Genomic DNA, 24,482 nt, shown 5'->3' on the forward strand with positions numbered 1-24,482 from the left:
TATTTATTAAATATATACTTGTATAGACTTCAAAAACAAAAATTTAAAAAGTCCCTGCCCGCAACGAGCTTCGAGTTTCCTTAAAGTAGATATCTACCCGAAGTCCACTGGACATTGGACAAGAAGACTCCAAGCCATCGGTCTCCACTTCCCTAAGAAAATGTAGGTTGTCCTATTAAGGGCACCGCACCAGGTGTGCCTCAGCATCTTTTCGTGGGCCAAAAGGTGCTCATGTAAATTACCAGGGAGCCGTTCCCCGGCTGGCCAAGTTTTTCCTTAGATCTGTAACCAATGGACTCTATAATCCATAAAGAACGAAAGGCGCAGCATCCCCCCAAGTCCTACCACTCCCCCATTAGCGCGGCTGGACTGGGGGTGTGCCCCCGAGGTGTGAGGAGTTGTGGCCCCAGCAGCTGCAGCAGCCGATTCCCGAGGGGGGAGGAGACAGAGCTGGGGGCGTCAGCTCCGCTCCTCCCCCCGGCGTGTGAGAGGCGCTGGCCACCGGCCGCTGAGCCCCCTAGTCCAGACACGTGGGGCTAGAGTCCGGGTCGCCTTCCCAGCTGTCAGCCGCGCTTCCAATCTGCTCCCTCCCGCCCGCTCCGTTACTCCTCTTCCTCCTCCTCTTCCTCTTCTCCTCTTCCCCGCAGGGGTGTGCGGCCACCATGGCGTCCAGCGAGGACGAAGGCGGCAACGGGGGTTCCTCCGAGGCGGGCGAGGAGAAAGAGACGGTCAAGAAGAGGAGACTGGGTTTCCTGGCCACTGCCTGGCTCACATTCTACAACATCGCCATGACCGCCGGGTAAGTGGTGGCCGCCAGACAGACATCCTCCGCGCGCTCTCCCGGGACAGCTCCCCTTAGCCCTAGCAGGAGCCTGGGGGAGGGTGGTGCTGAGGTCGAGTCCGGTGAGACTCCGGCGCTGGGCCGCCTGGGGTGAGCTGGGGGGGAAGGGGCTGAATGGGGCGGGGACGGGGCGGGTTGGGGAGGAATGGTGGCCCCTCTTCTGGCAGCTGCCCTCGCGGGCGAGAGGGAGCAACTGGGGTGAGAGCCCGCTGCGGCTGGGGAACCGGCTGGCGGAGGCAGCTGGGACCGGGGGGAGGGGGCACACACCGGAGGGGAGCACTTAAGCCGAAGGGAGCCGGGGAGCTGGAGGGAACCGCCGACCGGTTGAATGAAAGCGAGGAGGGGGGCATAAGGTCCCTGACTCGCGGGGCATTGCCTAATACGGTGCCGGGCGCTGGAGCCGCGGCGCGTCAGTGCGCTCTGCCGGGCAGGCTGGCCGACCGGGAGGTTAAGTATAGACTGAGTTAGGAATGCGGGGGACGACCTAGGGGGACGGGGGAGAGAGACACACGCTCTCTCGCTCACACTCGCCCCCACCCCCCACACACCGGCGGACGGCTGCTTCTCAAGGCTCAATTTACTGCTGCCGCCGTTGAAGAAATGCTGCAGCCTCTTGCTTCTCCCTGGTCACCTCCAGATCCTCCTTCCCACGTTTGGCTCTCAAGACGGTCTGATCCATTCTTGTTCTAGCAACCAGAAGAAATGACTTCTTATCCAGCGCACAAAACTGGAAATGGGAAGAATCAATGGAGACCTGACAAGTGCTAGACAGAATTATCCTTCCAATCCCAAACTTTTTATTCAAGCATAATTACTTAGAATCAGTGGGGGGTTTTGAGCATTTCATTAATCTAGCATTGTGGTTACTCCCTTCATAACCGATATTATCGACTTCTATTTCTGGCGTTAATTATGTCTTATTATATAAGTTTATGTACTAGGGCTCCTTCACAGAATTTTGAATTCGCCCCTGCTAAAGGACTTTTTCTATGATTGTTAGGGAAATACTATCCCATTTCCAAACCACATTGCCTTTTTGGCTTATTTTATTATTGTCAGTCACCATCTCTCCTGGTATCGTTTACAATATAACAAAACAAATAAAAGAAACAGTTCTCCAGCGATTCATTGCTAAATTGAATGGTTTCTACGTGAACAACATATTTTAGAGGAAGTAGAGGTTAATGTGCACTAAAATAATGGGGAGGGAGGTAGAAATAGGACTTAAGTTGTATGGGATGACATTCTGTGGGCAAAGAGTAGCATGTAAAAAAGACTCAAAAGTTGAAATGAGCATCAGATGTATTAGGGGGCAGTAAGAAAAACAGCTTGCCTAAACTGGATAGCGTTATGTCACAAAATAGTGGGAAATTAGTTGGAATGAATGGGTTGAGGTTGGGAGATTTTGTTCTAGAATGGCTTGAAGGTCAGGAAAAAGAATTTGGATTTACTGGGGTAGGCCATAGGATTCTCTGTTCTTCAGCACACGTAAAGCTGTATTTTAGAAAGATTAGTGGTATTAATTAAGAAAGCAAAAGGACAAAACAGGAAAACAGCTGAGAGGTTGATGCAATTTGTGTCAAGTGATTAGAGCCTGGACTGGGGTGTTAGCAGTGGTAAGTGAGAAGAATGACATCAGAGAGGCATTTTCAAAGGGAGAATAAAATGAGACTTGTTGACAGGTTGATTATTTTGAAAGAAGAAAAGGAAACCTTTTTAAATGTAGGATTCTTATGAGAGTAGACTATACAAATAGTGCTGCCATTGACACAAGTGGCATGAATAGGAGGAGTTTATTTTGCACATAAAATCAAATTACCTTAGGAAAAATTGAATTTAAAAATCTCAGTTATATAGGGGGTCCCCAAAGTCTTAATGTGATTTAATTTTTAAGGCAAAGTCAAAAAACTTTTGACCTCTCCTTTATAAAAAAAGTTCCTTCATTTGAGAGTAAGAAAAGTGAGACCCAAAGTGCTTTAGTAACTTAAGGGAGAGAATTTTGGAACTCAGAGTTTTAAAAATAAATGTTAAAAAATTGTTCTTACACATAACTGGGGAAATACAAAATACTTAAAAAAAAAAAAAAGTAACCTGTACAAAGTTATGACAGTAGTTACAGGCTGAATAGGATTCAAAACTATTGTCTCCTAGTCTAGTGTTCTTTCTATTATGCAAGCATTGAATTCAAGCTGATAGTAGAATGTCATAGTGACAATGTCATATAGGCACTCAATAATATTTAAAATTACATTGCACAATAGTGTCATAGAATGTTAAGATCAGAAAAAAATTTAAGGTCAATATTTGGAATAGCAAATCCAAACCATTATTCTAGAAATCTTTTCAAATTATTGAATAGTTTAAGTAGGCAATATATGAGTTTTAAAAAATATAAATATAGACTTATAGAACTATACCTTCAGACCACTTCAGAGAACATCTATTGGAGACTTAGAGACAGAAATCTGAGTTCCCAGAGCTGACATCTAACTATGTGACTGTGGGGATTTACAATGGGATAATGTGCTAGCAAGGGATCTGGATTGGAACCCTGGTTCTGCTATTTTATAACCTTTGTGACGTTGGACAAATTACAACCTCCCTAGGTCTTAGTTTCTTCATTTGTAAAATGAGAAAGTTTGAATTATTGATCCCTACCAGATCTAAAGCTCCATTGCTGGGACCTTAGAAATGAAATAGTGCAAACTCCTCATTTTCCAAATAAGGAAACTGAGGCCTTAGGAGATGATGTAATCTATCCAATGTACAGCTAGTAAATAATATATTTCTGATGTCAAAATCTGCAGCTCTTTATACAAAGCAGTGTCTTCAGATGATTAAAAGTCCAACACAGGTGATAGAACCATAAAAGTAGGTAAGGGAATGTGGGTAGAGAGAAAAATAAATGGAAAGTAAAGAAAATAAAGGAGTTTGGCAAAAGGAGAATCATAAAGTACAATATCATTTTTTTTAAAAAAAAGAGAGAGAGTTTAAAGACACAGATGACCATTGATATAAAAGAGAGGTAGAGGAGAAAGAAGAAGAAAAAACATTGAATCTGGCAAGATATAGAATTAATTTAACTTTTGAGAAAGTTTTCAGTAAAGTAGTAGTAGAAATCCAATTGTAGGAGGGTGAAAGGGAATGTATAAAGAGAAAGGAATACATATATATACACATGCATATATCATACATACATACATATATGTATGTATAGTATCTATTATGTGCCAGGTACTGTATTAAGTTCTTTACAAATGCTGTCTCGTTCACTCCTCATAACAACCCTTCTAGGTAGTTATTATTATCCTAATTTTACAGTTGAAGAACTAAGGCAGATGGGCTCAATGACTTGCCAGGATCACACAACCTAATAAGTGTCTGAATCAAAATTTGAACTCTTTCTGACTCCCATCTGTAGTGTAGTACTATATCCACTGCATTACCTAGAAACAGTAGGAATAATTCCATCTGGAGGTAAAAAGGACCTTAAAAGGTCATCTAGTCCAAATATTTTATAGATGAGGAAAAATGAAGCCCCTGAGAAGTTAAATGAGTTGCTTAAAGACATACAGGGGGAATGGAATTCAGGGTCTTTCACTCCAAATCAAGTATGATTTCAACTTTAACACAGAAGTCATTTCCAGAGTATTCTGCTGACTCTCTGGCCCTTGTTCCTTCTCCCATCACCAACTTGGAAAACTTTCCCTAGAGCATGGGCTTTGATAAGAGAGCTTTAACCTTATCTTTCCTAGAACTGGGCCAGCACACCACTTCCTGGACATTTTAAAATCAGGCCACTATACACATATCTTAACCTCTTCCTTTCCAAGTCTACATCTTGTTATATGTTGTTTTTCCCTCCTTAAAGGCAGCGATTGCTTTGCTTATTTGTTCTTGCATCCCCAGCACTTGATACAGTGCCTGACACAGTAAGAGCTCTATAAATGCATTTAATCCACTCATTCATGTAATCATTGCATTAGATTTCAGGCTTAAGGGAAGTGATAACAAAAGGAAGATCTTGAATGGATCTTGACATCCAGGATGATGGGTTGAATCTAAAAAGATAAAACCTAACAAAGAAAAAAATATCATTCTGTACTGTTACCTCATTGTTTTGCAAGGTTCCCTGGGTTCTCAAAGGGCTGTGAGAGTAGAGTCCAAGTCCTCGCAATTTCTATCACACTTGAAAAGCTATCCTTTCAGATTGGTAGGTATTATTAAAGTTTGTGCTAAGCTAGTCTAGCTTTTACTCATTCAACTCACTTTCACATCACAGTAATACAATAGAAAGAATTTGGGTAGAGGATTCTCATTATTATTTATTATTAATTATTAGTCACCCACATATGTGCATGAATACTTGAAGGATTTTTTCTTTCCAACCAAGAGAACTGGTTTCCCATGGGAAAACTCTTTTCCCAATGTAGATCACAATCTATTTATATCTTAGTAGAGAATTCCTAGAAGAAGTTAGCTAAGGTTAAATGACTTTTCTCAGCTAAGAAGTTACCAAACCCAACATTATCCACTATAGCAGGCTGCCTCTTACCTTTTTCTCTCCTTAATTGATGACAAAAAAGATGAAACTTGAAATTAAAACTTAGATTGATAAGCATGACGTTTAGAAATGAGCTTAAGAATTCTGATTGGTCAATATAATGGCCACAATATTAATGAGCATATAGGAAAGAGAATTGATGGCCTCAGTGCAGAATGAGACACTTTTCCCAGATGTGGTCAAAACAGGATTTTATTTGCTCTATCATGTTTATTTGTTACAAGAGGTTTTATTTTTCTTGTTTTTCTCCTGATCACCATGAAGAGGGGGAAGTGGGAAGAATAGAAAATTGATTTTTTTTTTGTTCATTGAAAGATATTCCATTTGAAAAATAAATTCTCCCTGTAAAAAATATAACCACCAAGAAACTTGTTTCCTGTTTGTCTGCTTCAGGATAGGATCTTTCCTATGCTGCTTGGAAATCTTCGAGAGTTATGATATCTGAGTGTAGTACCTTGGAGAGATTATGGGGAATGCATAAATATTCTGTACCTGGTTCTGATCTACTTGTGAGGAACCTTTTTGGCATGGTTGTGTATGGTTGTGTAACTGGGATTGAGAGAGAAGAGAATCTTTCAAAAGGCCTGATTCAGTTTCTAATTACTTCTCTTTGTTTCATTCACTCAAATACCAGTCTGGTAAAAGACCATATTGGAAGGGGAGAATCCTTACAGCCTTCTCCCCTCAGAGAGTTTTTTGTCCTTGGTCTGTGCCCTCTGCTTTTTTTTTTTTTTTTTTTTAAGAGAGGAGCTTGGAGTCTCTGATCTTATACTTTCAAAAAATCAAGATAACACTTCTCTAGTGCTGAGATGCTGAGATTCCCTATAAAACTTTCTAGATGTATAAGGATGAAGACTATTCCCTTTATTTAGAACAGAAAAGAACAAATATAGCTCCCTATAGCTTGGCTGCTCACTAGATGAGGTGAGTGAAGGAATCAGTAGAGAAGGGAATGGGGAGATGAAGTGGCACTAAAAGCCTTTTTGAAACTGCTCCTTTTCCTTCTAGCTACACAGCCATTCAAACAACCTCCTCACTACCCCTTGGTAAAGTGATCAGAACTAGATGCATTAAGTTTAACCTATACAAAGACTGTCTGGGGAGGGAGAGAGGGTCAGGGTAAGAAAGGGGAAAAAACTTAGAACACTAGGTTTTGCAAAGATGAATGTTGAAAACCATCTTTGAATGTGTTTGGAAAAATAAAATATTGAAAATAAAAATAATAAAAAGAACTAAGTGCAAAATGTTAATCAATGCTCTATGATCTCCAGTTTACTTTCCTTATACATCATCCTCATTCTTCCCACCATGGGGAAATTTCATTAGCCAAGAAAGGTGATGAACTTTGTGTGGGCACCAGACCCCAGTCACATTGGAGAAATTTTTTCTACATATTGTGCAGCCTGGTGGTAGTGGATGTTTTTCTCTTAAATTCATTTTCCATCCTTATGCTGCCTTTTTTCTCTGAGTGATCTTATTTTTAATCTTTATTCCTTTGTCTCTATACTCCATTCTTTTATTTTATATATTATATATACAATAAGACATATAAGATATATACACTTTTTGTTTTGCTTTATCATGTTTATTTGTTACAAGAGGTTTTGTTTTTCTTGTTTCTCTCCTGATCACCATGAAGAGGGGAAAGTGGGAAGAATAGAAAATTGATTTTTTTGTTCATTGAAAGAAATTTCATTTGAAAAATAAAATTTCCTTATGAAAAATATAATATATATTTATGCTTTTCCCTGTTTTTCCCTATTTTTTCTACTTTCTCTCCCTCCCCCTACCTTGTTTCTTCTTATATAAGCATAGGATCTTAAAACTAGATGGGTCATCAGCATCTTCTAGAGCACACATTTTGTGCTCTTTTTTCCACTTATTCTTCATGATTAATGGCCAACTGTTATCTTCTGCAACTATGATATGCCTGTCTCCTTTTTGCTAAGCTTTCTAACTTGCTACTAATAATCTGCTAGCATTGAGGGGAAATAAGTTTTAAAATTTAGAATATATAGAGTAAAAAAAATTAATGGATTCTTATAGAGATTCAGCAACCTGAACCTGAAAAGCAAAATTAAAATGCAGTCTTCCTATACATTATCTTTCCTGATAGTCCAGCTATGGGAGTCCCCCTTACCCCACCCATTACTTTGTATTTACTTATTTGTATTTATGGTTTTTCTTTCTTTTTTTTTTTTCTATCACAAAATAAATGCTTTTTATTGATTTTAACAAGGGTAGGTTTTTTTTTTTTTTTTTTTTTTTTAATTTAATAGCCTTTTATTTACAGGATATATGCATGGGTAACTTTACAGCATTAACAATTGCCAAACTTCTTGTTCCAATTTTTCACCTCTTACCCCCCCACCGCCTCCCCTAGATGGCAGGATGACCAGTAGATGTTAAATATATTAAAATATAAATTAGATACACAATAAGTATACATGACCAAAATGTTATTTTGCTGTACAAAAAGAATCAGACTCTGAAATATTGTACAATTAGCTTGTGAAGGAAATAAAAAATGCAGGTGTGCATAAATATAGGGATTGGGAATTCAATGTAATGGTTTTTAGTCATCTCCCAGAGTTCTTTTTCTGGGCATAGCTGGTTCAGTTCATTACTGCTCCATTGGAAATGATTTGGTTGATCTTGTTGCTGAGGATGGCCTGATCCATCAGAACTGGTCATCATATAGTATTGTTGTTGAAGTATATAATGATCTCCTGGTCCTGCTCATTTCACTCAGCATCAGTTCGTGTAAGTCTCTCCAGGCCTGTATTTATGGTTTTTCTGAAGAGACTGTAAGCTTCCTGAGGGCAGGGACTATTACGCTTTTTAAATTTTTTTTTATTTTTGTCTTTGTATCCCTTGTTATTGTTGTTCAATTGTGTCAGACTTTTTGTGACCTCATTATGATATTCTGGGCAAAGATACTTTTTATTTGCCATTTACTTGAGGAAATCTTGAGGCTAGATTTGAATTTAGGAGGATGGATCTGACTCCAGGCTTGGCACTTCATGTATATATCTCCTAGCTGCTCCACTGTGGGATATACAAAATAACATATGATTCTAGTTATCAAAAATCTCATTTTTTTAATTTTTTAAGAAAAAATTCTGAGCTTAATAAATAAAATGTGCATTTCCATGTACAACTATGGAACAGAAAATTAGGTTTCTACATGACAATGAGCATCCAACATATACAGCATGCCTTTTCTTTTTAATAAATTTAACATGTAACTTTTAAATATGTCCTGCTCTGTTATTCTTTCTTTGGCCTTCTTTTTGTTCTCTTCTGTGCTATTTTTAAAAAGCTGCTTTTGCGATGTTTTTTTCTTTTTCTTTTTTCCTCAGTTAACACATCCCTAGTCCCGGTCTTCCTCCCTCTACCTTCCAATTGAAAAAAAAAAAAAGAAAAGGAAGAAAAAATGCATTCTATGTCTGTCTAAATAAATGGACACAGCTTGCAGACCTTGCAGACCTTATGCATGTTATTTGAAATGTGGCTAACCATTGTAGGTGAGCTAAAGAACTGGATGATTTCTCCTTCTAGGTAGTCCTAGAACTGAGATTGAACATTTTCTCCTTCAGTCTCTCTGCTCTCTGTCTCTGTCTCTCTCTTTTTGCTGAAACAGTTTGGGTTAAGTGACTTGCCCAAGGTCACAGAGCTAGGAAGTGTTAAGTGTCTGAGGCCAGATTTGAGTTCAGATCCTCCTGACTTAAGGGCTGGTGCTCTATTCATTGCACCAACTAATTGTCCCCACCTTTAAGAGAAATATTGGGCTAGAAAAATATTCCTCTCTCAATCATCAACTGTGTCTACTTTTGGAGTATTAAGAGTTCAGCTTAAAAGGCTCTGTCCCTAATGGTTCTCAAGAGTCTAGGCTAACTAGGTTCCCTTGCTTAACTACTCTGCACCCCTTTATTCAAACGAAACAATAAATAGAAATCAGGGAAACTGTATAAATTCTGATAGGTCAGAGAAGATATGATAATAAGGGAATTTTTCAGCCCAGAGAAATAAAATACCTCATTTTAGCCAAGATTTCACCAGTAGGTGTTCACTGTCATCAATTTTTTTGATGGAAAATGCTGGAAGCTGAGGGACAGGGTGGGCACATTGGCCATTCAGAAGTTTAGGCTTGTTTCATCAACTGTTCCTAATCAAAATCCTACTCTTAAGAGTCTTCCAGCAATCCCCTTTACTGGGGTAATTGGCCACACCTAGATAGCATTCTCTGGGACAATCAAAAGTCTTTCCACAATGCATAGCACAGATAATGGAGCTGTCCCTCTCTGGGCAGGAAATTACATAACAGATATGCATAGTCAAGCAAAGCAAATAACCTTAAAGGCCTGTCTGGAAATGTCTATCTATCTCATTCTGTACCTTTAGTCCATTATCTGTCTTTCAGGGAAATTGAGAGCTTCTATTTAAAGGATGAAATTTTGTACTGATTTGAATGCAGATATGGTCTATCCACAAGACAGTAAAAGGCAGGAAAAGCAAGAACAAGTGCTTTCAAGTTATCTCTGATGGAGATCTTACCATTTGAGATAAGGTCATTTGTCTGTTTAGATGCAGAAGCCTCAGATGTGATTTCATAAATAACTGCTTTGAGTTAATGCCTGAGATGTGGATGAATTTCTACACAAACATTATAGGCTGCCAAATATGAAAGATTAATTGTGAAGCACCATTGCTCTCAAGCAGTAAGGGAGGGCAAAGAGAGAAGATGGCAAGAAGTATTTGATTCTTTATCTGCTAGACATCAGATCTCTTAGTAAAGAAGACAGAAAGAAGATAACATTTTTTTTCTCACTGTTGTGGGCCCTGCAGCTTTAGATATTTATGACAATTTATTGCCCACTGGCCCAATCCCTTTATTTTCTTTCTTTATGTTGACACATTTTTTTGTTGTGACAAAAATATCCAGGAAATACCCAAACAACTACCACCATAAAGTTCAGCCCAAACAAATAAAACCATATGACAGTATGTGACCCCTACTACTTTTGTAGTTCATCTTTTAATAGCATGAAGTAACTGTGTTTTAACTGTTGAGGTAACAGCATCTCCCAGTATTTCTGACAGAAATTTTCTACCTTTTAATGTCTTTACTTACATTGTAATAAACACAACGTATTTGGTTTTTCCTCCCTAGTTTCTTCTTGTAACACTTATATAGATTTTCCCAGTTTCTCTGAATTCATATTCATCAGTCCTTTGAAGACATTATATTCATAGTCATAATTTGCTTAACTGCCTCCACCCAATATCCGCAATATCTGAGGCTTAGGGAGAGAAGCAACATGGCCAAAGAAGATTTTAAAAAGAAAACAAATGAAGAAATCTCACCTTATACCCCCCCCCCCAAAAAAAGAGAGAGAGAACGCAAAATCAATGACTGTTGCAGGATAAGATGGAGTACTGCATTTTAATACACGGAGGACCACTGAGTTATCCAGTTCTGAGCCTTCTAGCTCAATAGCTTTCATTAGAGTCATAAATAATAATTCTCTGCAATGTGATTGGAACATCACACCAAACACACGTTTGTCAAATTTAGGTTGGATTCTGGGACTGTGCCTAATATAATATTGGTTCTTACTTTTGATTTTCTGAAAGCAACAGCAAATATAATTTCAGATTTCCTGTTCAAATTAACACCCTCCCTGAAAGTGTTACTGGTATAATTGTTCTAAGTAAAAAATATTCCCATTCTTGCGCTAAAATTTGTGAAATCCTTGGCCTAATTTTTAAAAAAATACATTTTCTGTGAAGAATGATGGTTTTAAGAATGTGTTCCAGAGGCTAGGATAATCCCTTAGACATAATAGGATAATCAAACTGAAATGCAATTTTTAAAAAAACCCTCCCTACAGGAAATTGGTTATAAATTTGGCCAACTACTAAGTCAATTCAATAGCATTTAAGCATCTACTCTGTCAGGTACAGTCTTGGGTACAGTACTATTAAGCCAAAAATGAGCCAGTCCCTGCCCTCAAGGAGCTTATATTTTACTGGAATATAATTCTTACTTTCTAAAAGGTACATGGGTTTTCTCAGAGGGGTATAAAGGAATTGGAAGTGAGAGCTGAATCCTAATCTCAGCTCTGTTTTCTGAGGCAATGGGAAGATCACAATCTTCCTTGGCCCTCATATTTTCATCTCTTCTTCATTTGATGTTATGAGGATGAAAAGAAATAGAAGATGCAAATGGAATTGGGGAAAAAAAAGTGAAAGTACTTTATAGCTACGAGAGAAATTGTATTAAAGACAATTTTAATTTGAATTTTGTGTCACCCTTGAATGAATCAATTCTATCCTCACAGACATTTAAGAGCTTAATTACTTCAAACACATACCTAGTAAGGTGACAGAAGAGGAGGGAAGGAAGGATGTCATTTTTTAAAGATAGGAATTAGAACTATAGTTTCATTAGCTACAGAACTCCCCTATTAAAGCAGATCAGCTCCTCCTTTGCTGTTAGAGTAATTCCAGGAAAGAAAATTTAAGTAACTTATTCAGAGTCGTATATCTAGTATGTATTGAGGAAATCTAGATCTTTTTTGGCTCAAGAATTAAGACTCAAGGCTCTCTTTCCAATATACTTATAATATTTTATTCCAATGACAATTAACTTTTTGATTAACAAATTGATTCAATGGTAAAAAAAATGTAAATGTCTCCAAAAATTGCTCTAAGAAGTTATCTTTTCTAAAATAAAAAGTTCTTTAAAGCATAGGCCTGATGAATTATTGAGGTTTCCTGAAGCATGGCAAAATATATACTTTTTTTAGTGAGCACTAAAATATAAATTAGTTATTTTCATTGAATACCTTACATTTTTATATTCTGACTTTTCCAGTATAGTCTTATATTTTTTTCTTTATCATTATAGATTTTGTACATAACAATCATTAATGTATTAAAGTCCTTTTGTCTCACTGAATTTATCAAATAATAGACCTAATTTTGGATTTTGGTATAATTGGTCTACTTTCTCTTTACCTGCTGCCAAAAAAAAATCTGATCTCTGTTCTCAAAAATGATTCATTAGATCTCCCCTACCCACAAGCTATAATCCTAAACTCCCTTTTGCTTTTCATAGCCAGATTATGAAAAATAACTGTCTTATTTATTGCCTATAAACTTCTTGAATACAAGGAATTTGTGTCTTTGTATATTTAGCACAGGACTTGGTACATAGTAGGCACTCAATATCTTGTTTGTTGATTGAATGCTTACCCAGTGTCTCACAAGTATTAAAGCAACAGAGCCAAATAAAACAAAGAAAAAGGAAAGATTGTCTCCTTCCTCATTCACTTCTTTATTCCCTGCTCTCTGACTTCAGTTTCATTACTCAACTGAAACAGCTTTCTCTGAAATCACCAGTGGACTCAATTGCCAAATCTACCAACCTTTTCTGTTTTCCCTATTATTTACTTCTCTATAATATTTAACAATAATTGACCAATATCTTCTCCCAAATACTTGTTCTTTTGACATTTTTTTTTTTTTTTTGCCTCATTTCATTCTTACTTCACCTTAATCACTAAATGGAGGTGCCTTAATCAAATCCAGACCCATTAAAAACTTTAGAATAAAAAGGCCCAGGTCTCTCCCTGATTCTAGGACAGTCTCCAGATGGCCACTGAACTCAGAAAAAGTGAGGCATGGTTATAAAATAAACCCACATAAGTCATCAGCATTCTTATATATCACTAACAAAATCCAACAGTCAGAGTTACAAAGAGAAATTCCATTTAAAGTAACTACTGATAATATAAAATATTTAGGAATCTATCTGCCAAGGGAAAATCAGAAACTTTATGAGCAAAATTACAGACCACTTTTCACACAAATTAAGTCTGATCTAACCAATTGGAAAAATATTAAATGCTCTTGGATAGGGCGAGCAAATATAATAAAGATGACAATATTACCTAAACTAATCTATTTATTTAGCGCTATACCAATCAGACTCCCAAAAAACTATTTTAATGACCTAGAAAAAATAACAACAAAATTGATATGGAAAAACAAAAAGTCAAGAATTTCAAGGGAATTAATGAAAAAAAAATCAAATGAAGGTGGCTTAGCTGTACCAGATCTAAAATTATATTATAGAGCAGCAGTTACCAAAACCATTTGGTATTGGCTAAGGAATAGATTAGTTGATCAGTGGAATAGGTTAGGTTCAAGGGATAAAACAATCAACAAATATAGCAACCTAGTCTTTGACAAACCCAAAGACCCCAGCTTTTGGGATAAGAACTTACTGTTTGATAAAAATTGCTGGGAAAATTGGAAACTAATATGGCAGAAACTAGGCATTGATCCATACTTAACGCCGTACACCAAGATAAGGTCAAAATGGGTTCATGACCTAGGCATAAAGAATGAAATTATTAATAAATTAGAGGAACATAGGATAGTTTACCTCTCAGACCTGTGGAAGGGGAAGGTCTTTATGACCAAAGCAGAACTAGAGATCATTACTGATCACAAAATAGAAAATTTCGATTATACCAAACTGAAAAGTTTTTGTACAAACAAAACTAATGCAGACAAGATTAGAAGGGAAGCAATAAACTGGGAAAATATTTTTACAGTCAAAGGTTCTGATAAAGGCCTCATTTCCAAAATATATAGAGAATTAACTCTAATTTATAAAAAATCAAGCCATTCTCCAATTGAAAAATGGTCAAAGGATATGAACAGACAATTCTCAGATGAAGAAATTGAAACTATTTCTAGTCATATGAAAAGATGCTCCAAGTCATTATTAATCAGAGAAATGCAAATTAAGACAACTCTAAGATACCACTACACACCTGTCAGATTGGCTAAGATGACAGGAAAAAATAATGATGATTGTTGGAGGGGATGCGGGAAAACTGGGACATTGATGCATTGTTGGTGGAGTTGTGAACGAATCCAACCATTTTGGAGAGTAGTTTGGAACTATGCTCAAAAAGTTATCAAACTGTGCATACCCTTTGATCCAGCAGTGTTACTACTGGGATTATATCCCAAAGAGATTATAAAGAAGGGAAAGGGACCTGTATGTGCACGAATGTTTGTGGCAGCCCTTTTTGTAGTGGCTAGAAACTGGAAACTGAATGGATGTCCATCAGTTGGAGAATGGCTGAATAAATTGTGGTATATGAAAATTATGGAATATTACTGTTCTGTAAGAAATGACCAACAGGATGATTTCAGAAAGGCCTGGAGAGACTTACACGAACTGATGCTGAGTGAAATGAGCAGGACCAGGAGATCATTATATACTTCAACAACAATACTAGATGATGACCAGTTCTGATGGATCAGGCCATCCTCAGCAACGAGATCAACCAAATCATTTCTAATGGAGCAGTAATGAACTGAACTAGCTATGCCCAGAAAAAGAACTCTGGGAGATGACTAAAAACCATTACATTGAATTCCCAATCCCTATATTTATGCACACCTGCATTTTTGATTTCCTTCACAAGCTAATTGTACAATAATTCAGAGTCTGATTCTTTTTGTACAGCAAAATAATGTTTTGGTCATGTATACTTATTATGTATCTAAGTTATATTTTAATATATTTAACATCTACTGGTCATCCTGCCATTTAGGGGAGGGGGTGGGGGGGTAAGAGGTGAAAAATTTGGAACAAGAGGTTTGGCAATTGTTAATGCTGTAAAGTTACCCATGTATATATCCTGTAAATAAAAGGCTATTAAATTAAAAAAAAAAAAAAAAAAAAAAAAAGAAAAAGTGAGGCAGGTGACCTTAAACAGCTCTCCTTCACTTCAATCCAATTCATTTGTATGTCACCTCTGTGATCACCTCTGCTATGTCATGCTTCTCTGAGAAGGAAGGACAAACATCAACTTGCTGCTTTATAGGTTTTGATGATATTGAAAACCTATCTTGCCAGAGAAGAAGTCTGAAATTTTTTCTTTTTTTGTGATGGAATGTTTATAGTAACATTGTAAAAGTTGGGTTAAGTATTTTGTCATAGGCTATATTATACAATTCTATACATGTATTTTATGCATTTCTCAGTTTCTAAACTTTTTTTGTGTTATCTATGGCTTCCCCAAAACTCTTCCCCTCAAAATTCTCATTTTATTTCTTATGCTTTAATTCCATGATACATCAAAATTTCAATGGGGGGAAATTATTTTGTGAAAGGGATGACTATACTTTCTTTTGGAAATCTCATCATTTACATAAGTTCAGTTATCATTTCATGGTGTACATGACTCCAAGATATATACATCTAGTCATCCTATGTCAGTCCCTGGCTCCAAAAGCTCCGATGTTTTCCTTTTGCATCTAGGATAAAATGCTAGCTCTTCTGTTTTTTTGGCATTTTAAATCCTTCACAATCTAGCTCCAAACTACCTTATTCTGAGTTTACTATACTTTTTTTTTTCAACCAAACTGACATATTTGCTCTTCCTCTTATATAAGCCTTTTATCTCCTTAACTTTCCTCTCCTCATCTTCTCCCCAACCCCATCCCATGTTTAGCACTTTTTCTTAACTGGGTAGAATCTCTCTTCCCTGAAAGCTTAATTCAACTATCACTTCTACATAAGCTCTCTTCTGATTCACTTCCAATATTTCTCTCTGCCCAATTACTTTTTTTTTTTTTACTTTGTACATAGCTTATATAACCTTATATAAATAATTTACTTAATAAATTACTTACATGTCATTATCTTGTCTTTGTATTCCCAGCACAGTACCTAGTATATATGTGGTGTGTGCATAATAAATCTTGTGGATTGTTCTTTTATGTATTCCATTCAACTCTTTTGAGGGTCTGAAATCAATGACCTATATCATTGATCCAAAGTTCCAGTTGAAGTTCTTCAAGAGGAGCAAAACTAACCAATAATGGTGATTTGTATTCATAGACTCTTCAAGGTTATATAGTACTTTTCATGGCTTATTTCATTTGAACAAAATGCTTTAGCTCTAAATAATAATAAAAAAGGATATTAAGTATTTTGTTTGTCCTTTCATTTGAACAAAATGCTCTAACTCCAAATAAGAGAAGAAAAATGAATTTATAGCTTTTTTTTAAAGCTTATTTTCCCAAAATACTGTCCCAGTTATTATCCCCATTTTACAGGTAAAGAAACTGAAATCCATAAAAGGAACATTTTGCCTTACTCCATGTGTGATATTCCTTTGACTACACAAATCAGATTGTCTCATGTATATGGCCCATATAAAAGCATTAAACGTTTGGATCTTTATATATTTGTATTCCTAGAGAAATTCAGTTGTGCTAATTTTGCTGTTTCTTACAATACATTTTATTTAATCTAGTTGGCTGGTACTAGCTGTTGCCATGGTTCGGTTTTATATGGAGAAAGGAACACACAAGGGTTTATACAAAAGTATTCAGAAGACACTCAAATTTTTCCAGACATTTGCATTGCTGGAGGTAAACATTTAATTTCTCTGTCTTGCTTGATTTCTCTTGCTTTATTTATAAGAAAATTTATTTGATTAGAAAACCAAATCTTATTATGTTGTTAAAACCTAGCCTACCATTTTTTTTTTTTAGTGTAGCTTTCTCACTTTGTGAGATATTGTGCAATATTGCAGATTCTAAACAAATTTCAAATTATGTAATTGCATTTTTTCTCCATTTCCTTACAGATAGTCCACTGTATAATTGGTGAGTTCCTGCTTTTATTTGTACTTTCTTAGACTGAAAGCTGGAGGGGGATCTTAAAAGTCATCTTATCCTACTCCCTTATTTCATCCATGGAAAAACAGAAGCCTAGAGAGGTTAAATGCTTTGCCTACAATCAGAGAGGCAGTAAGTGATAAACTCAGGTCCACTCCTGCTAGATCCAGTAGTGGTTAATTAAATGTTTCATTAAGAGACATTGTTGACTTTCTTTTTTCTCTTGAAGGAATTGTACCTACTTCTGTACTTGTGACTGGGGTCCAAGTGAGTTCAAGAATCTTTATGGTGTGGCTCATCACCCACAGTATAAAACCAGTAAGTGACTTTGTTCTATGACAGTCTAGAGGAGAATTTCTAATATGAAATGTTAGTCTATTTCCAAAAAAAGCTGAAATATTACTTAACACAGGCTGAATCAGGGTTTTAGGTGCTGTTAGAGACTGTAACTGAATATCGGTTTAATATTAAGCAACAAGTTTCAGCAAGTTAGAGAGTTGAAAGAGACCTCAGCAGCTACTTATTCCAAATCATATCTATAAACAAAAACATATGACAATAAATCCTAGAAGTAGTCATCCGTCCTTTGCTTGAAGCTTTCTTGTAAGGAGTTACATGCTATCTCCCAAGGCAAATTCCTCAATATGGAGTTGTTATAAAAATCTGCCTCTTTGCTACTTCTACTCATTGCTTTTAGATCTTTGTTCCTGAAACAAACACGAGTCTAGTCTAAAACTTCTGCCAGATTCTCAAGCTCTTGAAAATAGCCATCAAGACTTTGGGGTCTCTTCCTTTCTCTGAGTTAAACATTTCCAGTTGCTTCAGTTGATCCTCATATGGCATGGATTCTTCTGTTTGGGTTGTTCTTCCCTGGGACACTTTCCAATTTAACAGTCCTTTCTACAATATGATGCCCAGGACTAATAGCAAGCATTAAAATTATATTTTCTTTGTATTTGTAACTTAGTTTAAACTATTTTCACTTTTAATAATTTAGCACAGAATATTTTTAGACATAAAATTAATTAAAGGACTGAGCTGTTTGTTAGAAGAGATTTAACTAAAAATGAGAAAGATTTGAAATTAGAAAATAAAAAAAAATAACTAGGAGGGAGTGAAAAATGAGGAGATTCTATTAAGACTGTGAGCACTTAGGGGGAAGGGTAGGGTGTTACTTTTTGACTTTCTTTGTTTCCCCAGACATAGTAGGTAGTAATAAATGCTTGTTAACTTGACTTAATTGAAAAACAAAAAAATAGGAGAATATCCTCAGAATAAAATATTCCTGGACTTGAGGACACAATGCTGAACTTGATGACCTAAGAATATTGTTATGGCCAATTCTTGATTTATTGTGCCAAGAGCTTACTTTGGCCTAGAATAGCAACCTTTTTGCCCTCTCCACCCCACCCCGCCCTGATACTACAGCTCACTCCTGACCTTCTGGGAAGACTTCAAAGCCTCCCAAGTTCTTGGGAACAGTTTCCGGTTTTCTTTCCACTCTACATAGATCCTTGATCACCTGTTCACTTGGGAATATATCTCCCTGGCTTTTTGTTCATTCTTTTAATATTTAACAAGCTCTCTGCCAGAAGATGAACTCTTGTTTTTTTCTTTCTTAGAAGAGACCCCTGGCCTCCTGTCTACTTGAGAAGAGATTCTTTGTATGTATTCTTTGTAGATCTTTCTATGAATCAATATCTTCAATTGATCTACCTGTGTCCTTTGATTAGCTTGATTGGTTTAGTCCTTTGACCAATCATCACTACTTAGGTAACATCTTGTGCACACTGGGTGTGGGGGCAAACCTTTCACTACATAGGTTCTGTGCTAAGAGCTGGGGATAACAATACAAGCAAACAAGACCGTCCCTACCCACAAAGAGCTTTCATTCTAATAGGAGAAAACAATTTATAAAGGGGAACTAGAAAGGGGAAAGAGAGGTTATGCATAATTGGTCAGAGATAATGGCTAGCAAGTGAATTCCAGAAAGCGCATTGAGCTGGGACTAATTGTGACTGAGCCCCCTCATTAAATGGAAGTCTGGGCCCTAAAACAGAAGAACAAATTATAGGGTAGAAGGTAAGAGACATCACGGAGAGCAAGTGCTGATCAGGAGGTAGAGATTACTAGTATGAAACATTAACACTAGTATAAAACATTAACAGAATCAAAAGAAGAGTTATTATTAAAGAGAGAAAGAATTTGTTTCCAACAGTGGCTAAGGTCTGAGAAACAGAAAGAAAGTGAATTGGGCAAACATTTAAGGGGAGAAAAAAGGGCAGAGGAGTTAGTGACAAAGGGCAAATGTTTTGATTCCTACTGATTATCTTCTTTTGTCCTCTTGAGGAATATTACCATAATGTTGTAGATCCTTCCTTACTAAGGACTTCCTATATTCTTATACTGTTTTAGGGCCCAGACTTCCATTTAATGAGGGGGCTCAGTCACACTTAATTAGTCCCAGCTCAATGCGCTTTCTGGAATTCACTTGCTAGCCATTATCTCTGACCAATTATGCGTAACCTCTCTTTCCCCTTTCTAGTTCTCCTTTATAAATTGTTTTCTCCTATTAGAATGAAAGCTCCTTGTGGGTAGGGACTGTCTTGTTTGCTTGTATTGTTATCCCCAGCTCTTAGCACAGAACCTATGTAGTGAAAGTTCCCAAAGGCTGTGATCTTATTCCTCTTCACTCACAGAAACACCCAGAAGAAGGCAGTCAGCTCAGTGCCCCAGTCTCTCATCATCTCTTAAACTTTTCCCACTAGGCTGCAGGCTGACCAATGAGGCCAAATCCTATATTTCCTTCCCAGCTTTTCTTGGTCCAGCAGTTCCACGTGGGTCCGACTTCCTTGTCTTCTTCCTTCCCTCTTCCTTGCATTTTCACTAACTGTGCCCCAGGTCTGGACTGTTCTCTCTCTTTGTCTTTGCCTCTGGTTTCAATGATTTCCTTCAAATCTTCACTCAAATATCACTTTCTACAAAAGTCTTTTCCTCCTCCTCCTCAATGGAAAACCTTCCCTCTGAAATTACCTTCAATTTTTATTTATCTGTAGGGTCCAGAATTCCCCAACCAAAGGAACCCCGAGTCTGCTCCTCCCAACCCCTAACTAAGAGGCAAGTTAAATTACCAAAGAAAGAGGCAGGAAGCTCCAATTACTATTATATGATTGGTATAATAATCATGATGGATTACTTACATAGTGGCTGTCTGGGGATGCTGCCAGACAATTCACTGGATCTCATGTAGTCTGGGGCAGTGGCCAGACTATTCATTGGATCCCACAAAGACGCCCCAAAAGTTCCATGGTAATGATAGAAATCAAGCAAAAGGAGGAAGAGCTGCAAAGCATCATTATATATGTCATTAGAGATCTGCATTGTGCTTAGCAAGCAGTACTAATTTGGGGCCTGAGTCCCAGGGCCCAAGGGCAACAGGCTAGCATCCTAGGTGAGAAACTAGACACTCAAGGCAATGTGGTGGATATAGTGAAGCTTATGTTCTGGTCATGGTATCCTTGTAATGTCTTGCTCTACAGCTTGTATCTGGTTACGATATCTTTGTTATGATTTTCAACTCAATAGAGATCTCACAGGGCCCCGTGCTTGTCAGTTTGAGGAAGTTCCAGGACATGCACAAAGTTATTTGCTAGGCACAGCGTTTCAAAACACACTTTAACACCTCCTTAGAATGTCTTTCACTCTAACAGTATGCTTTTCACCAGACGAAACCCCACTGTAACTTATATGGACTTAGTTGTTTGCATATTGTTTTCCTGATTAGAATGTAAGGCCCTTGAGGACAGGAACCATATTTTTGTATGTCCAGTGCTTTGCATAGTGCCTGGGACTTAATGTGTGTTTAATAAATGCTTGTTGACTTTTATTACAAGAAATAGCCTTACTTATTTGTAACACCTATTTCCCCATTTTTTAATGCTGTTGTTAAAATCCATTTAAAAAGTGTTCTTAAAGGAACAAATTTAGGGAGTTTGAAGGGAAGAATCCACCTATTACCCACATGAAGTGACTCAGACTATTGCCACCTTGGCCATCTGCCATGAGAATCACTGAAAATTGACCAGTGGTTAGAATAACTAAAAATAATCCTTGGAACATCAGCAGTTCTAAGACCAGGAATAAGGTAAAGGATAGTTTTTAAATGAATAGATGATACTTATTTGTAATTAGCATTAACTTTTATAGAAATAATGTACTGAAATGCTTTAAAAATTGTTCTCTTAAAAGTTATATATTTCTTGCTTACTTGCATTATTTATGAAGAAAGTGTTTTCTAAATGAAAGTAAATTTGTACCCATTTAGTAATCTCAGATTCTCAGTTATTGGAATGAGGCTTTAGTGCAGTTTGAATTTCATCATCTAATGCTTTTCCTCAAAATAGACCTTGGTAACTTATGAATGTATTATTTTCCAAAAATTAATATGTAGGTCATTTACTTAACATTCAGAACACTTTTTTGTTGTTATAGAGAAGAAAAAACATACAGCTAGTTGTTTGCCTTCTAGATTAGGTCACAAAGTCTATTTAACTCAATACAGTAGAAATAATATATGCTGTATTAAAAAAGTAAAAAGAACAATTTGTTGTAACAATGAATTAGTAAGCATTTATTTTTATTTTATTACATAGCTACTGTGCCAGGCACAGTAGATGCTAGATACTTGGAATATAAATATAAAAAATAAAATGCCTGCTGCCAAAGATTTATGGCCTATTACTATTAGGAACTAGTTCTTTCCTTCTTCACTCCCTCCCCCTCACCCCCTGCCATTAAATTAGAAACAGGTGCTCTTCCTTTGAAAAGAAAAATCTCTGAGACCAATGCTTTAATTAGAGGAAGAGAAAAAGAGTTTAAGATGTTTATAGAAATTCTAAGTGGAATTTCTGAATACTTTCCATTTTTTGTACTAATATTATGTATTAATTTCAATTCAAAACTTCTGGTTTCTTTTCCCTTAATTCAGGTTTATCAGTAACATTCCTCTTATGCTTAGTCATGTTTAAGGTCATTATTTAACTTCCAGAATAGATTAAGCTTGAGAAAAAGGAGAGAGATTTTTCCTAAAAGAACCAGGTAAGAGATGGAAGAGCGAATAAGATGATTAAAGGGAATACATAAAAAAGGACTTTTTTTTTTCTAGGAGAAATTAACTGTGATATGAGTGGTGAAAGAAGAAAATTTGGAGCAAATAGTAGGCAATGATAAAATAAAAACAATCCAATGAATGTTTTACCCTAGATGACAATCTTTTAATAGCCTTTGTCACTTGATTTTCTTAAATACAATTTGCTTGAGGGTAAAGAAAGGAAATAGAATATGGGAAAAATTGTATCAGAAGTTTAGATCTTTCTATACTTGACCAAAAGGTGGTGCCATTGTTCCATGACAGCTTAGTGGTTGTCTAGGATGAGTTGATGAATGGGATGGGGGTCAAAGAGAATAGGAGACTGTGCAACTGGCTAGTATGTAGGTAAGATGTTTATTATCCATTGTTTATTTGTATAAAGAACATCTTTTCCAATAAGGCATTAAATTCATGTCTTTTCAAAATTTCTATGAATTAATAACTTTAAACTAAAAATGTAGTTTTCCACAAAAGATGCTATTGATTCTTTATAATTCTGCAGATCCAGAATGAGGACAGTGTGGTACTTTTTCTGGTGGCGTGGACTGTGACAGAAATTACTCGATATTCCTTCTACACATTCAATCTTCTGAACCACTTGCCATACTTCATTAAATGGGCCAGGTGGAGATGTCTTGCAGTTTTGTGCATGTTTATTTCATGAATGCTGAGCTAACATCAAAGAACAGATTTTGAGTTTTGGCCACATGTCAGGATACTGTCATTCTGGATTTTGGAAATGTTACAATTTGCATTCTAAAAACTACACAACTTAATTTAATAGTATAAATTATTTTAACATTTCAACTAAATTTAGTCATGCTATACATTTATCTGTTCTGCATTGTGACTTTTCCTGTCACAGTTTCAATATATTGTGAATTGGCATAAAAAATTAAATGGAAATTTTGGGGGGGAATTTTATGGAAGCTATATGATGACAGGCCAGCAGATGATGCCGAAAAAGTTTAGAAACTCAGAAATGCATAAAATATAGCATAACATAATAACAACCCAAATTTTACAATAATGTACTATAAACACTCATAAAAAAGGAAAAAAATTCAGACTTCTTTTCTGGTATGAAGGGAAAACCAAAAAATTTTATGTGGATTTTCTAGATTACAGGGGCATTTCTCAGTCCCCATAATCTCCCTATAGACAAATTCTTTTACTTTTTTAATGTTTCATAAATTTGCTAGGTAAAACAAAGGATAAATAAGCTACATATTTTATTGTACTTTTGAGATTAAATCATATCTAGAGAAGATTATGCATTATTATTTACTCATTATTTAAAATAATTGAGTCAAATAGCTCAGAGGGGTTTTTACTTTATACATTTCTGGTTCTTATATTATTTCCCAAATAAAATAACATGTTTATGATCTTTTCTTATGTTTAACACTCTCATGATATTTCTCAACTTTGGTCTTGGAATCATTCTTTGATTGAATTGGGCATATACAGAGCCAAATGTACCCTGAGATTATCCTTTTAAATAATTAAATATTTGAAAAATACTGACATTTAAAGAATCAATTAGCCTACCTGAGATAGGAATAAATTCATCTGAACATGTTTATTAAATGCCTACTGTGTATGCAATGGAAAAATACAACTAGTTGAATTATAGAGAAAAAATTAGATATTCACAGTTTGAATGCAAATGTACTTCCAAAGTTTTATACCTTGATCCCAAAATTTTAGTACAAAAGTATTATTTCACTTGAACACTTCACTACCAAACATTTTTAACATTCTCTTGCAACTATTGAGTCTTTCAAATGATCAATCTGCTTGTTTACAGTGGGCTGTTTTTTAAAAATGCAATTAGGTTTCATTAGTAGTTATCAATCCTATTTTCAAAATTATCATCATTCATGAATATCATATATATAATCAACTCTTTTTTCAAATTTGTTAAACTATTTTACCTTCATTTACCTATTTGTTCATAAAAAAATTTCCATTTCAATGCTACCTTAAAGAACAAATCATCTGACGAGGTTAAGGAATGTTCATTGTACATTTCTTTTAGACCCTTGCACTAGTTTTCATTGTTTTGCCAAAGTGTTTTTTAATGAGTAATTAATTGCTTCTGCATGCCTTGACTAAGTTTCTGAAAATGTTTTCAAAACAGTGCTGTTATTTAATTTTCTTTTTAAAAATTGCATGTTGGATGTGATACTTTAAAAAAGCATTTTGCC

At 36.2% G+C, this 24,482-nt stretch overlaps 1 protein-coding gene across 1 annotated transcript in view; it reads left to right on the plus strand.

The window, feature by feature from the left end:
- The first annotated feature begins 521 nt into the window (after positions 1-521).
- Positions 522-24,482, plus strand: part of HACD1 (3-hydroxyacyl-CoA dehydratase 1) — a 34,820-nt gene continuing 10,859 nt past the window's right edge. The window contains exons 1-5 of the mRNA XM_031939906.1: positions 522-799; positions 16,757-16,874; positions 17,093-17,111; positions 17,353-17,441; positions 22,775-22,896. Coding sequence (XP_031795766.1) covers positions 663-799; positions 16,757-16,874; positions 17,093-17,111; positions 17,353-17,441; positions 22,775-22,896 — 485 coding nt within the window. The 5' untranslated portion in view covers positions 522-662. The remainder of the gene's footprint in view (positions 800-16,756; positions 16,875-17,092; positions 17,112-17,352; positions 17,442-22,774; positions 22,897-24,482) is intronic.

The sequence above is a fragment of the Sarcophilus harrisii genome, chromosome 5 (assembly GCF_902635505.1).
Source record: "Sarcophilus harrisii chromosome 5, mSarHar1.11, whole genome shotgun sequence".
In the NCBI taxonomy this organism is placed as follows: Eukaryota; Metazoa; Chordata; class Mammalia; order Dasyuromorphia; family Dasyuridae; genus Sarcophilus; species Sarcophilus harrisii.